Raw genomic sequence first — 25,394 nt, forward strand, 5'->3', positions numbered from 1 at the left:
CTTCAAGATGTACATTTTGTAAAAAGGTTTTTTGAAAACTAAACTAAATCTTTTAAAGAAAATACTTTTCATATTGCATATTTTTCATATTTAAATTGTTAAACACTTTATGGCATATAGCTACCATAAATATAAACTGAAGTTGTTATTTAGTAGATTTCACTATGACTGATTTCTCACCTTTTTTATGTACAGTGACAGATGCTGGCATGACACAAAGGTGTTTGATCCGCATTACCTACAGTATATGATCCAGGGGGATATTAATGTTTTTTTTTTCCTTAGGCCACTCACATATCGCTGAAAAGACAGCAGTTTCTCCCTGGATTCGGAGGGCAAGCGCTAATCCATTAGTGGCCAAAGTGGCCGCTTAGAGGATATTGACAGGCAAGTATGTCAGTATGTAGCCGAAATAAGAAATTATGAGGTGGGTAAGTTCAGCTCTTTGGGCATATACAGTGCAGCTGGATGACGGCTCTGGTTATGGACAGCCCTTTTTTTCGACAATGTGCTGACACACTTGCCTGTCAGTTTCTTGGAAGTGGCGGCTTTTAAGACCGTGGTAGCATTTCTTTGACGGTTAGCATTTTTGAGACTGTCTTTTTGGGCTCGCCATCTTCTAACATTACAATCTGACACATCGTATTTGGCTGCTTAATGAGATTCATTTGATGACGCCGCTGCATTTATCAGTCCTGGGGGAAACACTCAAACACGTATTTGGGGTGTATTATTGACACAAAGGTAAGACCCCATTTTTTCAGATGGATTTCCAATAGAAAAACATTTATATATTCGGAACAATACGGTAGTTTTTCAAAAGACCTAAAGCACAAGTACAGTTATCAAACTAAATTAATAAATCAGTAGATATACATTATTCATTATTATTAATTATTATATCATACATATACTGACTATCATGTACATACATTAGTAGATGATGAACTATAATGTGATTAACTATATCTTAGGCTACTTTGCTAAGACACCTGTGTGATATTAAAGGGCACCCTAGGGTGACCACCTGGCTATTGCTCTGTTGCAGGTCAGCAGACCTGATTTTGCGGGACAATGCGGGACACGAGGGAGAAAACTTACTATTATTATACTAGGTGAATAAATATTGATTTTATATTAGATGTCTTTTTGCAGTGATGTTAACATGCTTTAAATTGCTAATAGGCTTTATAAAAATGTTAATGATGGCGCTGACCGGCGCTGTGAACGTCACTATTAATATAAAACTCATTTTAACAGCACGGGTCTATTCAATCTAAATAATTAAATGAAAATAATAATCCAATCGCTAAAAAGCACATTTCCAAATAAGCACATAAATTCCATTAGTGAAGAATAGAAAGATTGAATGCGTTCTTACCGGATTCAGTGCATCTTGAATTTATATTTTTTTGTGTGTGTGTGTTTTTTTTTCTTCTTTCTTCTCAGTGTTTGTTTTCCCGCTCTGGCTAGAACCAATAATAACGGCTGCGCTGCGCATGTTCAGTGTTTTCTTATTATCAATTTTTTTTAATTGTAGAATTGTAATTTAAAGGACGATTAAATAAAATACAGACAACATTAAAATGCGGGACACTGTTTATGACTTACGGGACGCGGGACAAAGCTTCAAATTTCGGGACTGTCCCGCAAAATGCGGGACAGGTGGTCACCCTTATTATGCCCCTTTTCACAAGATGTAAAATACGTCTCTGATGTCCCCAGAGTGTGTATGTGAAGTTTTAGTTCAAAATACCCCACAGATAACTTTTTACAGAATGTTTAAATTGTAATTTTTGGGGGCTGAGAAAAATGCACCGTTTTAGTGTGTCTCCTTTAAAAGTTAATGAGATGCGTTTCCAAGCACAGGGGGCGGAGCCTAACCAGCTCGCACTCAGAGCCAGGACAACAATCTCATCTCACAGAAAGATGATAATATCAAAACAGAAACTCACAGTAACGGTGTTCGAGTCGGACAATAATGCCCACAGAGCTAGAGAATATGCTGAATAGAGATAGAACAGGTATGTTTTTTTATTATTTACGTTTATAACTTATATGCCATCTGCTCCAGTATTAATACAAGCCTGCTGTAGTAGGCTAACGTTACACCCCGTCTGATTCTGAATGATGAGCAAAATATACTGATGAGTTAAATTAAGTTTATTGTACATCACACAAAAGATGAAGCGTTAGTTTTACTGCAGAAAATCACTGTAAGAATAAACACAGTATAAGAAGTGCGCATTAAGTCTTATCCATAAATTCTCTCTCTCCCTTTCATTATCATGGAACATAGTAACGTTAGACAGCGAAGTACACAAAACACTCTTTACAACTAACAGTAAACAAATATATACACACCTTTTCAGCTTTATAAACTGGTAAACTATATATCTGTAAACGACTCGATGAGCTCGAGCTGTCATAAAGTGCTCGCTCTCACTTTCATTTCCGCCGTGATCAGTAACGTTACGTTAGTCCTGTCGCTACGGAGTCTGTAAGCTTGATCACGAGAGCCGTTGTACTGATCAATCCTCGAGTAACAACGAGAGTAAATGAAGACTGCTATGTTTATTCTAACATCTAAAAAACAAAACACCTCGATCGCTTTCAGAGACATTCTACAGCTGCTCCAGTGTCGAAACAATGGCCGAAACGGTGTCCAGCTCACTTAGGGCGGGGTCTGTGCTCAAACTGCAGTGTCAATCAACAGTCATGGGCGGGGCTTGTGCAATTCTACATCACATTGCATTGATTCCGAGAACAGCTCGTTCTGAGACAGTGTTTATAATTTATGGGGATTTAAAATGTAAAATGTTTTGGATTTGTATCATTATAGGCTGGTTGTGTACACACACTGCCAACACAAATTTATGTTCAAACACCATGTAAAAGTGAATTTTGCATAACAGGTGTGCCCTTTAAGGGAAACTGACTTCAGACATGCACTAAAAATCACCTTAAGATTAGTTGGTTAAAAGTCATTGAACAATTGTCTCATAAAAGCTATTCATGAAAAGCATTATTCTAGCATAATTAAAAGTTATTATAATAACCTTTTGAAAAAAGGAAAAAAATCAAATGGCTAATCAAAAACTGAACAAGACATTCTGATTAATTGATGTCTCTAAAATTGAATTACAAACTGATTTCTACAGACTGTGGCTTTCATCAGTCAACTACCAGCAAGATTTCAGTTAAAAGATATTCAGCACTGCTGATTCTCTCCCTAGGAGCTGAAGTCTTACAAAGCTTCACTGCAGAGTACTTAAACAAGTGACAGAACCCTTGGTAGACAGCGGAGGGACATCGGAGGCATTTCTACTGTCATTCATAGGACAAACACTAGCACAATGAACATGAGGAGTAGGTGGTGTTCCTGTCTAGGGTCTTGAATGGCTAGCAGTCATTAAGAGATCAATGTGTCTGTCAATCAGTCAATTAGAAAGTCAATGCATCTATCTCAAAGCATATGCGTTCATTGCCAGGAGCGTGTCAGCTGAAGGAAGTCAACTGGCAGCTGCTTAAACACTGTGCATTTTATTGGTTTAACCCTTCACTAACTACAACAGAAGCAGCCGTGCACATGATCAACATTGGCACCAAAAAGTGTTTGGACACTTAAGTTAAAGGTAGGGTAGGCAATTTGTTTTATAAAACACTGTTTGAAACTCTATAACAATCAATAACAGAAGTGGTCTAAATATTAGAAGCGGTCTAAATATTTAAAAATGTACATTTGTCTTCTTTGGAAGCTAAAAAACATTTGTCCAATCATACGATGTCCTACCTGCCTGTCAACGTATGTATTTTCATACCTCCGCACACCCTGCTCACGCAGACATCACACGCCATCAGTGCGTTCCTTAAGGCTATGCAGAGTTGTAGACAGACAGTCACTGAGTGCTGCAAACAATCATCAGCCACATTTACAGTTCCTCCTGAACCAAAATAAACAAGCTTATGTTGCATTCACGCCATGTCGTAACCGTAATTATGAGATGGCAACCCGTGACATTCTACCTGGAGCTGTTGACATCCTCAGACTCGGATATTATGCGTTTCTAAGTCAACACTATCAATGCAGCAGTCAAGTGGTACAAGTAAGAGCTCTGTAAGTTGTTTGCATTCATTATTATTGTAATGTAATGTCATGTGCTTTGCGACATGAGTCACCAAACAGCTTTCTGTACATCTTGACCCTTTAGCCATTAATGTCAATACTCAATTGAGGAACCTTGGAGTAATTTTTTATTCAGAGCTGAAATTTGACAAACAAATCAATGCCGTGGTTAAAAGTAGCTTCTTTCAATTGCGGAGCATTGCTAAATTGAAGATAATTCTGTATTTTAAGGACATGGAATTGGTCATTCATGCGTTTATTTAATCCAGATTAGATTATTGCAACACATTATATTTGGAGTTGTCAAGAAACTTGATCTCAAGGTTGCAGCTAGTGCAAAATGCAGCAGCCAAACTGTTGACAGGCACAAGGAAATGGTCTAGCATTTCTCCGGTGCTGGCCTATTTGTACTGGCTTCCTGTGAATTTTGGGGTCCAATATAAAGTTTTAATTATGTTTTTTAAAGGTTTGCACATGCAGTCTTGCTTTGGAGTACATGTCATGTCTGTTACAGCATCATTGTCCTGCTAGACCTCTAAGATCTTCCCAGAGTTTGCTCTTACATGTTCCCAAATCACGGTTGAAAACCAAAGGAGATTGTGTCTTCTCTGTGGCAGCCCCAAGTCTTTGGAATAGTCTTCCTCTGCATATCAGATCATGTGACTCGTTAGAATGTTTTAAATCTATGCTGACAACACACCTCTACACTGTGGCATACAATTGTCCATAGGTTTTGAGACACTGATCAATGTTATTGAGTTGTTGTTGTTGTGTGTTTATTGGGTAATTTTTTACATGTAAAGCACTTTGGTCAACTTGTGTTGTTTTTAAATGTGCTCAACAAATAAATTTTGATTAACATTGATTTATGAGGTAATTTAACGCCGCATCTCGTGATGCTTTACAGAATCTGCTGTGTGCGTTCATGGAGGAAGCGTGGCTTTGGAGACACTGAAGGGAGGGTGGGGGCTTATGCTTTCAAAGCTAACTTGCTAATGCTAGCCTCTCCGCAATTGCCTACCCTACCTTTAAGCCACAGGTAAGCTCTACCTTTGTATTAGATACAAAATGGCATCTGAAAAAATTTATGCTAAAAACATTTTCTTCACTTCATCATATGAATTACTATAGACATGTTACATTAACTTCAAAATGTACAAATACTTTTGTGAAATGTCCTAAAGAGTTGTCTTGGTCCAGAAGTGTCATACCCAAAACATAAAATGCATGCTGATTAGTCATGTCCCGCACATGACATGCGGATGAAAAAACAGATATCGTGGCCACAATATTGCTTTGTTGTGCTAATTTGTGGTGACAATGGCCCTCATTTATGAAAAGTGCGTACACCAAATTTCCAGCGTACACCTGGCGTACACCCAAAACCACGGTGACTTTGCGATTTATCAATATGGACGTTGGCGTACGGCACGCTCAAATCCTACGCCAGCTCAGGAGGTGGTGTACATGTATGCACGTTTTGAGTTAGTGCTGAAATGCACAGAAAAACAATTCCTAACACCACAAAACGCACTGACAAACTAAAGATATGATATATTATGACCCACTGTAAAAAAACAACAACATAGAAATGATAAACTTCAGTGTTTATTTTTGTGAGTTAAGCCCGGCAGGTGCGCACGGACTGGGTTCAGTAATGAAAGGTTTTCAATGACCAAAAAATAATTCAGACTGACAAAATAATTCAAATGACATTCTTCTTCTTTTAAATAATAATAATAATACAAATAATAATAATAACAAAGACATTCTTCTTCTAAATAACAATAAGCGTCATTAATAATCAAAATCATAATACTAATAAGAAAAATATTACAAATTGTCATGCAATTATTCACATCATCATACACCCCATTACATGTGACGTCATGCGAAATTCAACGCTAATAGTTTCAAAACACGTGCTGTAAAATAATGCATTGTGATAGATAATTTGCTCAACCAACCAACGATTTAAACTGGATTTCCACCGGAGAAGTTTCTCCTCTTTGCCGTCTTCCGTGTGTCCATGGCGTAAAATGAGGGCGTGGGGGAGGCGGAGACATGAATATATAGGGGTGTGTTAATCTAATGACGATCGTTTTCAGCCGCGGCATTTATCAAGAGGCAGGTTTTGCGTACACCTGAATTTCAAAGGTACGCACAGCTTCATAAATCAGGCGGTGAGAGGAGTGTAAGCATAATCTTACGCCAACATATACGCCCGTTTCGACGCAAGATTGATAAATGAGGGCCATTGTACCTAAATTATAAAAATAAAAAAACATTTTGGGAACTAATTTTTTAATTGTGGCCACATTATCTATCCCCCACATGGCATATGCAGGGCTCTGAGAAAGTAGAATTAAAAGTAATTGAAATTTCAAATTTCTTAATTTTCAACTATAAAGCAAAGTATGTCAAGATAAATATTGAATGTTGGCTTGACATTGACATGCTTCAAAACTTTGCAAAATTGTAAAAAGCGTTGTAGACAGATAGACAGAGACAGACAGATGCCACCAAATGAGCCAGGGCTACAAACAAAAGTGAATGATAACCCTGGCTTGTAATTTGATAATGACACCTGACTGTGCATTGTCTCTGTAACTGTGCAGACCTCTACACAAAAACATATGTGACCTTCTTGCGATCTAAGCGATAAGCTAGCTTAAACCAGCTTTCCAGTTTTCCACACCATGTCACGATCAGACGATCAGTATTTAGTCTGATGGCTGGAAGTGAGGCTGATTGCATCACGAGGGCAGGATCCCTTGTCTACAAGACACTCAAAACAGATGTCTGCTTTTAATCAGGATGACGATAGTCATCACACTAACGACTCGTGCAATGAAGGCGAGAGAGAGAAGTAGAGATCTAGATCATAAATGAATGCAGCAAGGAAATGATAGCTGTAGAGATGCAGCTTAATGTTTCTCTGACAGCATCACGTTCCCAGGGAAGTGTGAGAACGCAGCCGGCAGGGATGGGAACATATGCTCTTTCAGCACGCTTATGAAGCTGGGTCTCAAAAGCCACTCTTTTGTTCTCGGACCGCACACCCTTCTTTCTATTCTCTTCCTTTCTTTGAGTGTTCCCCGTTTTCACTAATGTTCTCTGCCATCAATTCTTAACATTTATCTCTCCCCCTTTGTTCTCCTCCACCATCCCTATTTTCCTGCTCCGAACAGGGGAATTACTGGATTAGTATATGGAGTGATCAATTGGGAGAGACAGAATCATGTTTGATGTTTAATCTGAAGATTTAGAGACTGTCATTGGCCATCATTACTGCACATCTCACAGCAAGGTGTGTGTGTTTTGTGTGTGTGTGTGTGTGTGTGTGTGTGTGTGTGTGTGTGTGTGTGTGTGTGTGTGTGTGTGTGTGTGTGTGTGTGTGTGTGTGTGTGTGTGTGTGTGTGTGTGTTGAACTTGATTCAGTAACACTCTACCATATGTAGACATTAAATAATGTAATACTTTGAATAATCTGATCTTAATTAATTTCTTTAAATACAAACAAATAGATTTTAAAGTGGTGGTTGAGTATGATTTCACTTTTCTAACTTTAGTTAATGTGAAATGTTGCTGTTTGAGCATAAACAACATCTGCAAAGTTACAACGCCCAAAGTTCAAAACAAAGGGAGATATTTGATTTTAAAGAAATCGTTTTTTAAAGACTACAACAAACGTCTGGTATGGACTAGTACATGACATTCCTCACGGGTTAGTGACATCACCAACCCTAAAATTTACATAAACCCTGCCCCCAAGAGCATGCAGTCCATGTTGAGAAGAGGAAGAGTTGTTGTAGTGAGCACATTTGCGAGTCGGCTCAAACTTTAGCATCTGTCTTTTCACATGCAATAGAAAGTCACTCTGTGTGCATCTCACAACAGTTCCTATACGAGCGATGTATAGATTATCATGACAGAATATGCTAATTGAAGATAGTTAACGCCACATCAGCTACATAAATTCATCAACTAACCATTCAGAGACGTCCTGTTGCATTCTACGTGTTGTCACTTCTTCATGAGTCTCTCCATCATTGTCTGACTCCGTTTAAACATAAAAGGCAGAACAGTTCCTGTCATTTTACTGTGTCTGCGTGAGGTAATTGGAGCTGCTAACACACATGAGCTCTTGAAACCCCGCCCTCTGCGGCAGCTCATTTGCATTTAAAGGGCCAGGCACAAAACGGTGCGTTTTTGCTGAGCCTCAAAAAGTGACAACTTTAACATGCTATATGAAAATATCTGTGAGGTATTTTGAGCTAAAAATTCACAAACACACACACTCTGGGGACATCAGAGATTTATTTTACATCTTGTGAAAAGGGCATTTTACCACCCCTTTAACGGTAAATATGTTACCCTTAACTGACTGTATAATTAAAATAGATTAATACATACTGAAAATTAATACAAATAAAATGATGATAATAATAATAATAATAATTATAACTGTTCAGTTAAACTAACAAGTTTTACAGCATTAATTAATCTTAATGTCAATTTCTACATAACTAAGATTAATAAATGCTGTAAATTATTAATATAGTTAACCCAACAAACACAAAAAGTTCATAATTAAAAATAAAAATGGTAGGGTATATTTAATTTTTATTTCAAATATTTCTACATTTTGTAAATTGTTAATTAACCAATTTAAAAAAATAGAAGAGTCAATACATAATAATACCTATTGTCCATTGATTCACAAATGCCTAATACATTCACTAATGTTTACACACAAAACCTTATTGTAAACTGTTATCCTTGATTCAATTTCTTTGAATGGTGTTTTTTTGTGCACCCAAACAGGAAAACAATGATTTATTTAACAGTTTACACCATACACTTAGCCACCATTAAAGACGGTCATTTCAAAAAGGTCACGCCTGCACAAACGTTTTCAGTTCAAAATAATAAAATAAATCAATGCTCTGACATTTCCCTCCTGCTATGATTTATTTTCCATGTCTATATTGTCTCAATTTCTACATGTCTATAACTCTAACCCCTCATTTCATCTCAAAACCTAATCTCATAACATAAAATGTGTTATGAAAATAGTGGCTTACTCGATCCAATCACAGCTACAACCCTGTGGAACTGCCTTCGCCCTGCGCAATTATTTAAAAACACGCATTTGGAAATATACAACCGGGCTATGAAATATGAATGAGTAATAAGAAACAACCAGACATTGAAAACCATTTTTCCAGAAAGGGAAGAAAAACAAGTTGCATTCCAAGTGCTGCCCCCTCCCCCCAATAGTGTGTCCACAAATTGAGTTTCAATCTAAAACTTTTACATTTCAGGTCTTAGTGCTTTTTTAATATTTCAGAGAGGAGTTGTGGGTACTTTTGATAAAAGCACCATTTGATAATGCCGGATCACGTAGCACTCTAATAGATCTGCTCCCATAAATGATTTATATAGTGCTCATTTTTAGTCCTCTCCTTTTAGCAGATAAAAAAATAATAGTGGAATACATTATCTCGGGGCAAAGCACGGGTCACAAACGGAATACAGAATATATCGCCACCACAGGTGATAATGCACGTGAGCGTGTGTGTTTTTTGTGCAAGAATACATAGATGTGTGCATACTGTACATGTGTGTGTGAGAGAAAAAGTAACAGATGGTGAAAGAAAGAGACATACAGAATTACTCCAATGCATGACCAAGTCAAAAGAAAAGATGTAAAACATCTTGACTGACACCTAAATACTTTTATCTGTCAAAGCCTTAGGTGTGTGTATGCCTGTAATGTTATGCTTGGTTTTACCTGAAGAAATATCAGTGTAGAAGAAACCAATTCTTTTTTTCTTTTTTTTTTACACATGTGTGCCTCCCCACATCACCTCTCTGTTTCTCTCTTTTTTAGCATTAATGCTGAGGGGGGGAAAAGTGTCATTCCTACTTATAGGAGCTCCCGGTGTCTGGCAGAAAGAAGTGTTCTCTCTTTCCTCTGTCATGCTCACTGCCGAAATGAAAACAAGAAGCAACAAAAGGACAAGGGCAGGACATACGTAGTAAAGAACGAGAGGATTAAAAGGTCTCATTTTGATATTAAAGCAAAGCTGTAGGTCACAGCACAGGCTCAAAGTAGCTCAGTCTACAGGACCATTTCCATTTGTTGTAGCAGTGGCACACTTCACTTTCAGCTTATGTCATCGGGACAGTGCATGACTTTGCGAACACATGCAATCAATTATTAGATGTCAAAATAAAATGGATTTGAGTGGGTGGAATTCACCCTAAACTGTGACTGTGGACATGCAGTCTGCAATGGGAAGATGGTGTGTGTTTTGTAGGGCTATTTAAGCTCAAAGCGGTAATAAATGATGACCCATTTTTGTACTGAAAATCACGAATGATAGTGCTGGAACAAGAGCAGCAAATCAAGCCAGGAGTTACAGTATGGCTTATATCTCCATACACGCGGTTATCTAGACACAAAGTTGTATTCAGACTTACCGTAAACGAAAGCCGGGAACTAAAACTAAATAAAGGTCAGTATGAGTTGATAGAACAAAATAGCCAGTTTCACGTATAGCAGATCATAGATAAATTGATTTATTTTAAATTTCTAAAGGTTTCTAATTTCTAATTATGTTGTTGACAGTTTGAATAGTTTGTGCTGACTTCACCACTATTTTGAAGACATCTTCCATAAACCAAATGCTTTGTCTTTCTCTTGAGCATTTTGTTTAATGAATTTAATTCAATTAAATGAATTGAAAAATGTTTTGTGTTTCTTTGATAAAAGGTCAAAAGGGCAGAATTTGTAATGTGTACTTTCAGTATGTACAATTTAATGTGTACTTTCTGAAATCTTACTGAACACACATTTTAAACGGTAGTATCTAAGTCTCTCTATTCTCTCTCGTTGTTCTTCGCCTCTTTGGCTCATTTCATTTTTACATTTCATTAGTCTCCCTTCAATATACACACACACCAGCACTACACACACACACCAGCACTACACCCCCCCCCCCCCAGCCACCCAGCCCCCCCCCCCCCCCACACCCACACCACCACCACCACCACAACCAGCCCAAACACACACACATACATGTATGACTGTGGGTGTCTTCTTTCCCAGTTGCAACAGTCTCTTGAACAGCAAAAAGTGGGACGGTTATGAAGAACTAATAGCCTGACAGACTGCATAGACCATCTCTCGCCTCAAGCCATTTCCTCTCAACATCATTCTCTTTCTATCTCTCTCTTCTATCAACAGCCTCTATTATGTGACTGATTTTACTCTTTTCCATATACTCCTATATGCACATGCATATGTAATCTGTGTATCTAGGCACATGTGACTGTGATTAGAACCGTGTTTTGTACAGTATTAACATTTATGCACTGATCCATCAGTGATGCATTCAATGTGCTAGAAATCTGGGCTTTCTGTTTGATCACAACCTAAAATTTGATAAACAGATCAGTACTTTTGTAAAATCATGCTATTTTCATCTTTGCCAACTCTCTAAAATGACACCTTTTTTAACCCAGAGTAACTTCCAAACAGTGACTCATGCTTTCGTAACAACATGTCTAGACTATTGTAATTCACTTTATATTGGTGTATCTCAGTCTTCCTTCTCCCGTCAGCTGCTAGACTCCTCACTGGGACCCGCAAGTATGAGTCGGTCACCCCTGTTTTATCCACCCTGCACTGGCTACCTGTCAAATTTAGAATTGATTTTAAAATAGTATTATTTTATAAAGCCATCAACAAATTGGCCCTTTTGCGCACTTTTGCGACTGCAGGCCCAAAGCTTTGGAACAGTCTACCTCTATCCATTAGATTAGCTCCCTCTGTTTCCAACTTCAAATCTTCTTTAAATACTTATCTCTTTTCTTTGGCTTTTAATACTCCTTGATTTAGGCACGATTATTGTTTATCTATTCTTTTGTGTTTCTTTCTTTCTTTCTTTCTTTATTTATTTTTCCATTCTGTACAGCACTTTGGTCAGCCTTGGTTGTTTTTAAATGTGCTTTATAAATACATATTGTATTGTATTGTATGTCATGTGGCAAAGAAAAAACATACTGTGCTACTGCAGATCTGAAGAAACTTTCTTTCCCTCAAATTTACAAGAAACATGTATAGTAATGTAATAGATTTTGCAGTTCAGTGAGCCATGCATATTTACATATAGACAGATGACTTAGAATGTGCTACTGTATACAGATATATAGATGTGCATGGAGATGTTATTGATCCCTGAGGGAAAGTTCAGGAAAGAACAGCCTCCGTTGTGAGCAGGATTCAATCCTACGCAGGGAGACCCAGCGGATACACAATCTCAAAACCCAGAGTAATTAGAATAACTGGCCACCATCATCATCATCACAATCATATTGTCATCATCATATCAATCTCACTAAGTGCTTTCACAATATGTTTCATGTTTTTAAGCAGTAAAATATGACGGCGACTTTGAGCGTCATTCTGTTAAGAACTAACAGAACTATTCTATAAAGAACTACATGTTATTACTGAACCCAGGATTAATGCTCCAGTACATGGTTGTTTAGAGAGAGATGTATATATGATATCAAAAGTATTTATTTTTTATTTTTTAGCCTACTTAAATTTGGGTTTTGACATTTGGGGAGGGGGAGGGGAAACACCGCTCTACAGTAATTTGAAAGTGATTGTAGTACCAGTTTTGGCCACAATCTTACATATGGTTCCTTTAAGTTTGTGTTGGAATAAGACTGCAATTATATATAATTAGGGTTGGGTATCGGTTGGGTTTTATCCGATACCAGTACCTACTCGGTATTTTTTAAACGGTTCCGGTGCGTAAATGGTTCTTGAACCGGTACTTAAGAAAACGAAACCGCACGCACTTTGTCAAAAAATAATACCCTTTTATTTACAGGGCCAAACTGGACACAATATTAACTTAAATATTTTCTGATTTCTGATTAAATGAAAAATGGCGCCATTTAATAAACGGAACCACTGATGTAAAACAAGATCAACATTTTGTCTTCACATATTCTGACTTTTACTTTAAGCAGAGAAATATCTGACACTGAGCAGAAATATTTAACACACACAGTATAGCCTCGTATAAAGAAGTGTTGGAATTTTGTTAAAACATTTTGCACACGTTGCCACACTCGCTGTTGAATGGCAACAGTGTTTGCTAGCCTACTTGATATGCAAGATTTGCAGTTGGCATATAGGCCTACTAGACTTACCTGAAGAGGAACGGCTGCTGTTATCATCATCTGTGATGTCGCAACCCGGTCACACTAAATGCACGCATTGTGTTTATGGTGTAATTTATACGCGAAAATTCGTTTTTACGTGCATAAGATACACATGGGTTGGTTAGGGTAGGTTTAGTAGTGGTGTGCGTTTGTATTATACGTTTGGGTAGAATTAGTGGCGTGTATTACACTCAATGGAGTGCGTATCAAATGCACGATAAACACACTGCGTGCTATACACTGAGAAAAACAACAAGTAGAATTTACTCAATTTTTATTTGGCAAGTTTTTGCACGAATATTTTTCAAGTAAATTTCACATTTAAGGAAATTAAGTAAATCTACTTAACTAAGCCAAGTAAAATTAACAAAGTGAATAAGTACATATAACCTGGCCTGTTAAATTATATTGAGTCATTTTTACTTACAAATCTGATGTAATTAATATAATTAAGTAAAACCACTTGATATTTTAAATAAATTTTACTTTTTTTATGCAGTGCTGGTAATTATTTTAAATTAAATGTTACTCTTATAATGTGACTCTTATAATACTGTGACAATGTGCAGTTAAGAGTAATTTATTAAGAAATAAGCATCTACAGAAACATATGCTTAAGGTCAGTTTGTATGTATATTGTTGCTCAAGCTGCTTAAACCTTTAATTTCAACAATACATTAAATGCATATTAAAATTAGCAGTTCTATGCATCATATAGAACAGGTTTTCCTCAAGGGTACAGTTCTGCAGTCACAAAATGAGTGAGTCAACAAAGAAGATAAATGCCTATGAACAACCACACAAAAACATGTAAATTAAGTCAAGTTCATTCTAAATTTCAGTATCAAAACATGACATTAACAAACTGCTGTCACAAATGAAACCTGCTAACCAGCCCCCACCCCCTACCCTTAACAAGGAAACTCATAAAGTACACAATACATTTAGAAAGACTTTTAAAGGACAACTTCGGTATTTTGCACTTAAATCCCTGTTTTCAGATCGTTTCTGATGAAATAGAACGGTTAAGATTAAAATTTGGACACATGCTCCTGTCCCGAGAATTTTCGGTTTCATTCGCTTTCCCCCCCACCTCCACAATGACTGCGTAGGTGCACTGGAATATCCTTCCTAAAACGCATTAAACTTTCGTTTACAAAGACGTGAACCTTACCGAGTGGTCAGGGGTGTTCACTGATATGCTCACACAAAAATCACTGCAAACGGTGCTTTCCAACAGGTTTTATCGTAGTTTTTGTCCAACTCCATTGACTTGTACCTCACAGCACATCCAATACAAGTCAATGGAGTTGGACAAAAACTACGATAAAACCTGTTGGAAAGCATCTTTTGCAGTGATTTTTGTGTGAGCATATCAAATCTTGACAAAGCATTTTAATCTTAACCGTTCTATTTCATCAGAAACGATCTGAAAACAGGGATTTAAGTGCAAAATACCGAACTTGTCCTTTAAGCTAATACAAAACTGAAATACAAATCCTGTAATTTGTAAATGTAAAAACTTTGTTTTGTTTGTTTAACGTGTGTTCGGTCTCTCTCTTTGTCCCTCTCAACTGGTTTACAGCAACGAAGTCACAAAGGACTGAATGTATTTGGGAAATATCCTGAAATTAAGAAAAGAGAGGGGGAAAAAACAATAATCAGTAAACTACAATACTTTTTAAATTAAAAGTTAATTCATTTGCATTCACATTATTTATTTCACTTATACCAAATCATATTAAAAACATCCTGCATGACCTTACTCTCATAGTCATCATTAATGCTAACATGTTACTACACACAGAATGGAGATATCATGGCTACGAATTAGGAATTTGGGAGTAGTAATATTTCATTCCTTTTGATTTAAATAAGGCAACGAATTATTGCCATTTACAACGTGGTCACGATTTAGTAAAAGCAGGGACCATTTAATAGATAGTATGCACGATTTAGCAAATGAATGAGGGAATGAATTATATTGTGCACGATGAGGGAACTTATATGTTTCATATAATACAACCGAAGCTATAGATTGTGAATTTAAACATGTCTCGTTTACCAGCGGCAAACGTCAGGTGGACTAGCCGAGGTAAGGCTGCTCCAGGCGGGTTACATCAGCGCTGCGCGCCCGGTGATCGCCTGGATCTCACAACTCCGAAAACGTCAGATCAAATTTTAAAAAAGACGCTATCTTTATAAATAAATCACAGATTTGAACTTTAAACAACTACATTCTCAACTGAACAACTCTTAAAACTACATTTCGTGACACAATAACAGTAGTATTTTTAAATTTCGCGGCCTTTCTTGCAAACAGACCACCGCCTAACGTTAGCACTGGCCCTCCCACAAGAAGCGGATTTCGCCTCGGACGCGCGTCAATTTCGCTTCACCTAGACGCGCGAATGCATTCAAAATGTTCAAGCGTCAAACTAGACGCGGTAGACGCGAATTTGACGCTCTATTCGCGTTTGGTGTGGGTGTGACCGCAGTATAAACTGAGAAAAAAAATATGGCTAACGTCTTTTACAAAGCTAACTCTGTGCTTTCTGCCTCTCCGTCTCTTTTTTTCAGAACTTTTTTTCTGGAGCACGTCTCAAACTTAAGAACACTAAACTTTTCTAATGTATAGAATGAAGTGATGACAATACAATCATTGAATTATTCTAAAATCCGTAATACAATGCAGTTTTTTACTGTTGCTTACCTGTCGAGAGCAGATGGAGTGGAGATTGGAAATCCTTCAATCATCGCGGGTTTTCTTCTTTCCGCGCATGCGCAGATTTCTTTCTTCAAGGACGTAAATTTTACTTGATTTTTTTTATTTGCTTCAAGTACTTAATTAATGCATGTAAATATGCCAGAGAGTCAGAAGTCAATTTTACTTGTCTGTTGGATGTCTAATATTTACAAGTAAAAAATGAGTATTTAATTAGGATTTACTTAATATACTAAAGTTTTCATTTTTACAAAATTATTCTTAGCAAAAGATACATGATTTTTCCTGTTTTATTTACTTTGCCATAACATAATTTTTTACAGTGTAGAGACACTGGCAGCCTGCTGAACTTGGACTTCTGGGTTCTAATCCGCATTCGTACAGTTTTTTTCTCTCATCAAAACCAATGCTCATCAGTGGTTGTGTATCAAGCAGGGACACGTTTGTGTGCATTGTATTTTGTGATTTCACCGCAACGGATTGAAGCGCGCGTCCGAGTGAAGACAGTGCGGTGTGCGTGAGCCACAAGAGAAAACACTGTATCCGCGCCACTGATCGCAGCGGCAACGAGCACTTTAATCACTTGATTTAAAAAACACATTTCAGCGCTAGATCGTCTCTTATTTAACAAACGAACGAAATTAATGCTCTGCTGGTTAACTGGAGATGTTTTATTTATATGTACTGGAACATTCGTGCCGCGAGATGTTTTACAGGGGGCGATAAAAAAAAAGTCAGGCACCGAAATCAGGCACCGAAATCTTCGTTCTTATTCAGTCTCGTTACTACCGTTTACGTCGGAACCAGTTCCCTATTGGCACAGAGTTTCGGTACCCAACCCTATATATAATAGGGGTGTAACTGTACATGTATTCGTCCCGAACCGTCACGGTTCAGTCCATTCAGTCAGACGACGAATGCAGTCAGTCACAGGTGATTACTCCAATCCAGAAGGGGGTGTGCGCGGTAATGCAATGCTGGTAAAAGCCACAATAGGAAAAAGCAGAAGAGGAAGAAGAGACGATCTATGTACCAAGTGTTCACGCAAGAGCTTGCTTGTAGCCTGTAACCGTTGAGTTTCGATTAATATGTTACCACTAACTTCATGAAAAAGAAATCGGGATGGCAGAAAGCAGCATCCTGTTTGTTTTCTTTATTTTACAAAAGCACAACATTTTGCATTGAAGAGAAGTAGATATTTGTTTGTATATGCTGTCAATTATAGGTCTTAGAAAGAAAATCGGAATCAGCAAAAATTGGTATCCGAAATCGGAAATCCGAATTGGCCAAGAAAATTGCAATCAGTGCATCTCTACAACCAATATTCAAATCAGTTGTCAGTCCACACGTCAATCCACACATCTCTCTTTTGTGGTGGCTGTTGTTCCCCATCTGTGTAAATCCACATATAAAGTGAATAATAAGTTGTTTCCAGAATCACACCTCTCTTTTTTGCCCATTTAATTCACAATAAGATTACAATAAAAGCCTCACTTTGGTGTGATACCACCAATAATACAATTTAATTACTCTTCAGGCGTTGCATATTAAAACAAGCTCACAAGAACAAATATGCAAATGTGGTAATGTGACTCACCGTCCATCCACCTCCATCCGTGCTCATATCACAGTAGACCTGAAAGCCGGCAGGGTAATGAGTGGGAAAAACAGAGTAGATCCCATCTTCCCTCTGACCGCTAGCATATATATCACTACAGTCCCGTGGACGAGAGCCTTGAAAGAGAAAGAGAGAGAGAGAGAGAGAGAGAGAGAGAGAGAGAGAGAGAGAGAGAGAGAGAGAGAGAGAGAGAGAGAGAGAGAGAGAGAGAGAGAGAGAGAGAGATAATCACACACAAAAAACACAAATACTAGATCCCTGGATGGTTACAGAATAGCAAATAGCTGAACTAGGCCAAGACTAATTTAATGACCAAAGGAATATTGCTATAGGTTAGCCAACATGATTTTGTGCCCATCTTTCCAAGGCAGCTGGTGCTTCTCAATTTATTGGTCTCTGTTCCCAAAAGAGTGATCCTTTTCCCTGATTATAGAAAACACACTCCCCTTCACTGGCACACACTTGCATACAAGTGTCTGCTCCATACCAGGTTCATTACAAGTCACACCTGTGGCTCCAGCAGACACATCAGGACCTTAAAAAGTGGTAAAATGCTTTTAGACACATTAGGCCTCCCGAGAGCACAATTTAAGCACAGCCACTTTCCTTCGGCTTCCAGCAACTCGTCTAATGAGAATTCAGATCAGCGGGGCACAAAAAGAAGGCAATAGTTATGTGCGCTTTTTAAACACAGTTTTCCGTGAAATTGTCTGATGTTCTTTATATTGAGAATCAATGAGTCAACAGTGGGAGGAGGCGCTCTGTTCGGGGACCAAAGTGCTTGTGATTCTGAGCTGGTGTAGTCAGAGTACATGATTTAAATCTAAATCGAACTCTTTGCTCATGGGACCACATAACTTTTAAACTCAATCACCTGAGCAAAAATGCCATGTGACAAATCACTTTGGGGCCACAGTAAAGAGTAAGAGCAGTATGCTACTATGCTATCCAGGACTCTCTTTACTAATTCCCTTCACTAATGACATACTAAACTCTAAAAAGTCAATATCATGCTCTTAAGAGCCTCCAGAAAAGAATCTGTCCTTATATAATGAGATATTAACAACACATATTTAGCAATCAAACACAATTATTTTTAATGGTTCTTTGAACTTTCTGTTTATCAAATAACTTTGAACAAAATGTATAACGGTTTCCACGAAAATGTTTAGCAGCACAACTTTCAACACTAAAAATCATAATTATAAGGAATGTTTATTGAGTAGCAAACGTCGGTGCAACGTTACTTATAGTCAACAGAATGTGTTAAAGGGTCCTCCAAAATAAAGTGAAACTGTATTATTATTTCACAATATTACTGTTTTTACTGTATTTTTGATCAAATAAATGCAGCCTTGGTGTTTGGTAGTGTAAAGTGGAGCAAATAGACAATGAACACTTTTAACATGTTAAACACCCCAAACATGTTAAACAAAGAAGATGGGCAGGCTCCCCTACCATTAGCACAGCCTTTAAGGCGAACTCCCCTGACTGGTGCCCTCTGCAGGTCAGCCTTCACCCTGGCCTTCAGACCTCCTGTTTCCTTCTGCATGGCATTCAGAGCATCACTCACAGAGTTGACAATCTTCACCATGTTAATCTGGCTCTCGGACAGCAGCTGCAACACAAACAAAAACTATTACACAAAAAGCATGAACTGACAATGAAACTGTCCAGAATAAACTGCAAGGAACAGACGCGAGCAGAGAATTAGATCGATACAGTTGATCATCAGCTTACTTGAATATTTAAAAGGAAATAAAAATGTGTCACAAGTTACTCTCCCTCATGATTCAAACCTTTATGATTTTTCCTTCTAAAAAACGCAAAAGAAGACATCATGGACAAATACTTTTCATTGGACCCTACTGACTTTCATTACATTTCTTTTTGTGATCCACAGAAGAAAGAAAGTCACACAGCTCTGTAATGACAGTGCTCACAGCATAATTCGGACCCCATGATATTTAGTGTTTATTATCTCAAAATAAGTTGATGTAAGATTCCATTTCCCAAAAATATATCAGCCATTGTGGATAACATGCAGTCTCTTGAGATTCATTTTGGTGCCTTGGACAGCAAAATGTTCAATTATAGCTCTGCAGCACAACAGAAAACAATTCTTGTGCCAAGTGTAGATCTGTTTGATGGCTTTAACTTATAAGAACACTATAGGTTTATTTTCTGGACATATAGAAAGCTTTGAACAATTGAAGCGAACTGCTTATTGTCCAGTGACAATGAAAATCCCTTGTAGCCTCAATGAGAAGGCAAAATCTGTCTGGGAGACAAGTTCAATAAGGCCAACTGTCATTTTAGCTCAAATACTTGACATGCAATAGAGCTGTAAGGGTCTTTGTGCCAGATTTACAGTGTGATTTTCTGCTTGAGGAAGTAAGTTGAACCTGCTATATCTTGTCTACCTAGAAATAAGACCATTGTGTGCCTTTTCCCCATAAACTTATTAGATCTGACCCATTTTAGATGGAAAACCCTGTGTTCCTGAGTGAGCATGAGTGTGTGGTTTTCTCATTGTTTGTGAGGCAAATTCAACATAATAAATGAGTGTCCTGTTCTTGCCTGCAGCTCAACAATGTGTCCTATACAGTGTTCTTTAAAGGACACACATTGAGCTGGACGGACACTGTCTATACCTGCTTTTTTTACGTTTTATCCTCTCTGTACATGGATTTTAGGCAAAGTTTTGAAGGAATGAGAACAGTATAGTCAAAAGTATGAACTCAACATGGTCTTTGAATCATCAGACACATCCTATAAGGTATGTTTAAATATAGCAAATGTATGAGAGACTTATGTGGATAAAAAAAAAAATAAAAAAACCTGTAGTAAAAATAATGGGGTTTTTTTCTAAACAAAATTTTGTTTTTAAAAAAAGTCTCACCGAGTTAAAAACAATGCTCACCATGCTGCTTTATTTAATCAGAAATACAGCAAAATACAGTATTTTAATATATTTTGAAATGTAATTTATACCTGTGATGACAAAACTGAATTTTGAACATCATTATTCCAGTCTTCAGTCACATGATTCTTCAGAAATCATTGCAATATGATTTCCTGCTCAAAAAACATTTCTTATTAATATCAATTATGAAAACAGTTGTGCTGCTTATATTTTTGTCAGGAATAAGATCATCATCAAAGAACATCATTTATTTGAAATGCTAATCTTTTGTAACATTATAAATGTATTTTGATCTCACTTTCAACCAATTTAATGCTTCCTTTCTGAACAGTAGTCATTTCTACCAGAAAGACTCGGGATAATTAATACTGTGACGATGAACATTTATTTAAGAGCTCAGCAAACAATCAAGTTATTTGGCGTAGGCCCCGTCCGTAACTCGCATTCCGAGAGTACGGAATCTGCATATCCTGCCTGAAGACGAAGGCAGGGGCGCAGCCGACCCCCTGCGAAGTAAGGAAGGGGGCCATCTGGTGGTGGAAGGAGGAAGTGGACATCCTGGCGTCTTCACGATGAGGGGGAGGACCAGACATAGTAGTGTTGCGGGGGATGGAGTAAAGGTCCCATGGTGGTTGGGGAGGATGGAGGTGGTTGAAGCAACAGCATCTGCAAACTCAGACATGTGTAAGTACCACCCTTTTATACTGGGCTATTATGATATGATTGGATAGATGAGAAGGTAATAAGTAACGTGAACGATTGAGTCTTCCCGGCAGAACTTGCGCTAGGCTTCATTTCTTTAAAAAAAAGTACTGATGACAAACTTTTGAATAGTAATGTATGTAAATAACAATGTTGATGCTCACATGTAAGAATTATGAGGAATACATGGAATATCATTCCATGGAAATTATTTTGAATAAAGATTTTACTGAAAAAAGAAATTCCAAAAACCACACTCTAGGGTGATTTACCTCCCTTAATGAATTCAAAAGTTAACCAAACACACGCTTCTGCCTTTGAGCCTTTTGAATTCAATGAGTCCAATTTCTCTTATGAGAGAGGGAAACGGACAGGAACATTACTAATACACTGTACCAAACCGAATGATGTTCTCTGGGACCCTTGACTATTAGCGCACTGAACCCTACAGATCATGGTTGGTTTGACACCTACAACACTTACACATGCTAGCACACTGACAGTGTAGTGCCCATAGGAAGTAACCATTAGCTTCATGGCTTTTCCGTGGTTATATCTGCAAGTTGTAATACTGAGATGATTGACAGTGCAGAATTAGTTCCTTTAATTCCAGGGTGTAAACGGAATAGTCGCTGAAGCTAAAATGCTACTAGAGCTGCAACAACTTCACACAGAGCTCAACGCTTTCATTCCTCACCAGTATTTCTTACTTGTATAGGTGATGCTATTTACTCGTGGATGTTTAAGGGGGGAGGGGGAGGCCTATACTGTTCGTGTCCGCATATCCTGCTGCTTTATGGATCGAGCATAAGTGCTAAAATGCTATCATGTGTAACCTAAAATCCTACCTCAGAGCTGGTTTCACCACAAATTAACAATTAAACTAGCATTACAATTTAATACAGAACTGGGTTTAATCTGTGACAAGGGAACTGTCTGTGCTTCATTTTTCATGTGAAGGGAGATAATTACAGGTATAAGTGCCCTTAATTAATAAGGTTTGATAATTTGGGGATGACACATTTTTACACTGTTTCTAAGGTAACCGCAAACCCACGCCTGCCTCTTTTTCATCACTCTTCAGTTGCACTCAGTCTGTGCTGAGTGTCGCTTTCTGTGCTCCTTTCCAGATTTCACAAATCCAACTATTCATTCAAACTGTATCAAAGCTCAACCAAAAAAGTATGAGTATAAAAACAGAAAGACCCCTCTCACACACACACACACACACACACACACACACACACACACACACACACACACACACACACACACACACACACACACACACACACACACACACACACACACACACAGGTCACCATTGCTGTCTAAAAGTCATCAGAAAACGGAGGATTATTTTCTATTCAGGGGGGATTTTGCTTACGCTTTTCTCTGTCGCACAGGTGTTTGGTAGTGATAAACAACTCTTTCACTCCTGCCCACTGTGTGTGTGTGTGTGTGTGTGTGTGTGTGTGTGTGTGTGTGTGTGTGTGTGTGTGTGTGTGTGTGTGTGTGTGTGTGTGTGTGTGTGTGTGTGTGTGTGTGTGTGTGTGTGTGCGTGTGTGTGTGTGTGCATGTGTGCATGTGTGTGTGTGTCTTTGACAGATTTGGTGTGTAGGAGCTTGTCAGTAACTCGTGGTTAGAGAGATATGGTGTTAATCCTAAACCTTAAGTCTTCGTAATTCAGATAAAAGTCAGGCTTTAACTTTGTGGTAATTCACTTAACACAGGAAAACAGGCAGCATCTGCTGTTCCCCAGCCCTGAAACTGAAGTCTATAGAATACAGCAGTTGCCATCTAGTATCAATGTCCTCATATCAGCTTTCTCTGTCCTCAGCTGGCAATAACACATGTGACTATAACACTAGCATGCATTTGGAGTACAATCTTACAGGATGCCAGAGTGAAAGTCAACACACTTATAAAATGCCCTGGAGCAGCAAAAAATAAAACCTAAAAAGATCCCTGCAGGACATGGAAATTACAATATATTGAAAATAAAAAATCAGTGGCATTCTGACACATGGTGGACCTTGAAACCATATAAAGGTGTCTTACACAGCCGAGTAAATACTGCTCTAAATTCTGTTTGAAGACACAATGACGCATAAAAGCCTAAAATACAATGTGACTCAGCCCCTATTAAATGTTGCGTTGCCTTTGTGTAAATGAAATGCAGCATTAGAGCAGCCTTAAACGTTGCACTGTCATAATGGAGTAGCCTATATATTTAATAATTTCATATTTGTATGTAAATAATTGTATTGCATTAGACTGCCAATATAAATTAAATATTCATAATAAATCCTGTATGTGAGACTTAGCAATTCAAAAGTTTAGGGTCAGCAAGATTTTTTTTAATGAAATGAATATGCTGTTATTTTAATGCTAAGGGACCTATCATACACCCGAGGTGCGACGCAAGTGTCTTTTGCTAGTTTCAGCCCGACGCAGTTATCTTTTTTAGAAGATAACGTTGTTTAATAAAATTGTTCCAAATAGAACAAATGCTACAAATTAATTATGAATTATTACACCGGGTAGATCACAGCATTAAAAAAGTTTTTTTTTTTTTTTTTTCAAAGATCCAGAACGCATGAACAATTATGCTAGCGTTAGCGTTTCAGGCAGGACAGCAGATGTCAAGTCAAGTCACCTTCATTTATATAGCGCTTTTTTAAAAATATAGATTGTTTCAAAGCAGCTTTACGTTGATAATAGGAAATTAAAGTAGCAGAGATTGTTTTGGCTTTACAGCAGCTCTTTATTAAAGTTATTGTCCAGCTAAAGTTAGTTTTGATTGATTCACCTCCGTCGCAACGATCATTAGTTATTAACTTAGGGGCCGCTAACACGACACCGCTCTAACAGAAAACTCCTAATGCGATCCAGCCACTCATTTGCACGAAACAGTGCCTGGTGGTTCGACAACGCAAAATCAAGAAATAGGTTCCAAGGTACAAGCCTTGAAAAAAATTGTGTCGCTTCCTCGTAGCCACGTGCACCAGAATATCCCAACAACGTTTTATCTGTACAGCGGTAAAGGGAAGGAGGCCTTCACAGGGGAGAGACTAGTTGACAGTTCAGGACTGCGTTGTCGTCGTGTCCAGGCGCAGGTCCTTCATCAGATCCGAATACGGCCTGGATCTGGTGGACTGCGGTAAACCTTGGGATAAACGGAGAGACTAATCCTTCTTATGATGTAACAAGTACATTAGGATTTATGGGAAGTGTTCATGGTTCCCGCTGACCTAATCTATGCAGCCTAACATTGAATTATAGAAGTCTATAATGTGTTATGTGTATGCTAGGTCAAAGAGAGGTGTTTTTAGTCTAGATTTGAACTGACAGAGTGTGTCTGCTTCCTGGCCAATGTTAGGAAGATTGTTCCAAAGTGTTGGTGCTAAATAGGAAAAGGATCTACCGCCAGCAGTCGATTTTGATATTGTATATTATTATATAATATGTATTATTGTCTAGTGCGTTAAGAGCTCGCTCAAGTACTGGGGACCTAAACCATTTGTAGTGCTTTGTAAATAATCAGCAATATTTTAAAATGTGTCCGATGTTTAATAGGGAGCCAATGCAGTGTGGACAGAACCCGGCTAATATGGTCATATTTCCTGGTTCTGGTAAGAACTCTAGCTTGCGAATGAAATTAAAGATTGGTATCAAAGAGCACACCAAGGTTCTTAAACAATGAGGAAGACTTGACAGAGCAGCCATAAAGTGTTAGACAGTATTCTACGTTAGTACGTGAGGACATTTTTTGTCCAATAATTAGAATCTATGTTTTTTTCAGAATTAAGTAGTAGGAAATTACTAGTCATCCAGTTTTTTATATCAGCTATACATTCCGTTAATTTTGTGAATTGGTAAGTTTCATCAGGGCGTGAAGAAATATAGAGCTGAGTATCATCAGCATAACAGTGAAAACTAATGTCATGCTTCCTAATGATATCTCCTAAGGGTAGCATGTACAGAGTGAACAGCAACGGTCCTTGTACTGAGCCTTGTGGTACGCCATACTGAACTTTTGATCGAT

At 37.9% G+C, this 25,394-nt stretch overlaps 1 protein-coding gene and 1 long non-coding RNA gene across 5 annotated transcripts in view; one reads left to right on the plus strand and one right to left on the minus strand.

The window, feature by feature from the left end:
* fibcd1b (fibrinogen C domain containing 1b) overlaps positions 1-25,394 on the minus strand; it is a 134,294-nt gene that overhangs the window by 66,678 nt on the left and 42,222 nt on the right. For all 3 annotated transcript variants that reach the window (XM_079608786.1, XM_079608787.1, XM_079608785.1), the window contains 2 exons: positions 19,177-19,336; positions 17,698-17,834 (listed from right to left, as the gene is read on the minus strand). In XM_079608786.1, coding sequence (XP_079464912.1) covers positions 17,698-17,834; positions 19,177-19,336 — 297 coding nt within the window. The remainder of the gene's footprint in view (positions 1-17,697; positions 17,835-19,176; positions 19,337-25,394) is intronic.
* LOC306996371 lies at positions 1,886-10,620 on the plus strand. Of its 2 annotated transcripts, XR_013797057.1 has the most exons (4): positions 1,886-2,024; positions 5,034-5,165; positions 7,318-7,436; positions 10,023-10,620. It is a non-coding gene; the product is annotated as an uncharacterized lncRNA (long non-coding RNA). The 2 variants fall into 2 exon arrangements; XR_013797058.1 differs by lacking the exon at positions 7,318-7,436.

The sequence above is a fragment of the Phoxinus phoxinus genome (assembly GCF_949152265.1).
Source record: "Phoxinus phoxinus genome assembly, chromosome: 3".
Taxonomy (NCBI): domain Eukaryota; kingdom Metazoa; phylum Chordata; class Actinopteri; order Cypriniformes; family Leuciscidae; genus Phoxinus; species Phoxinus phoxinus.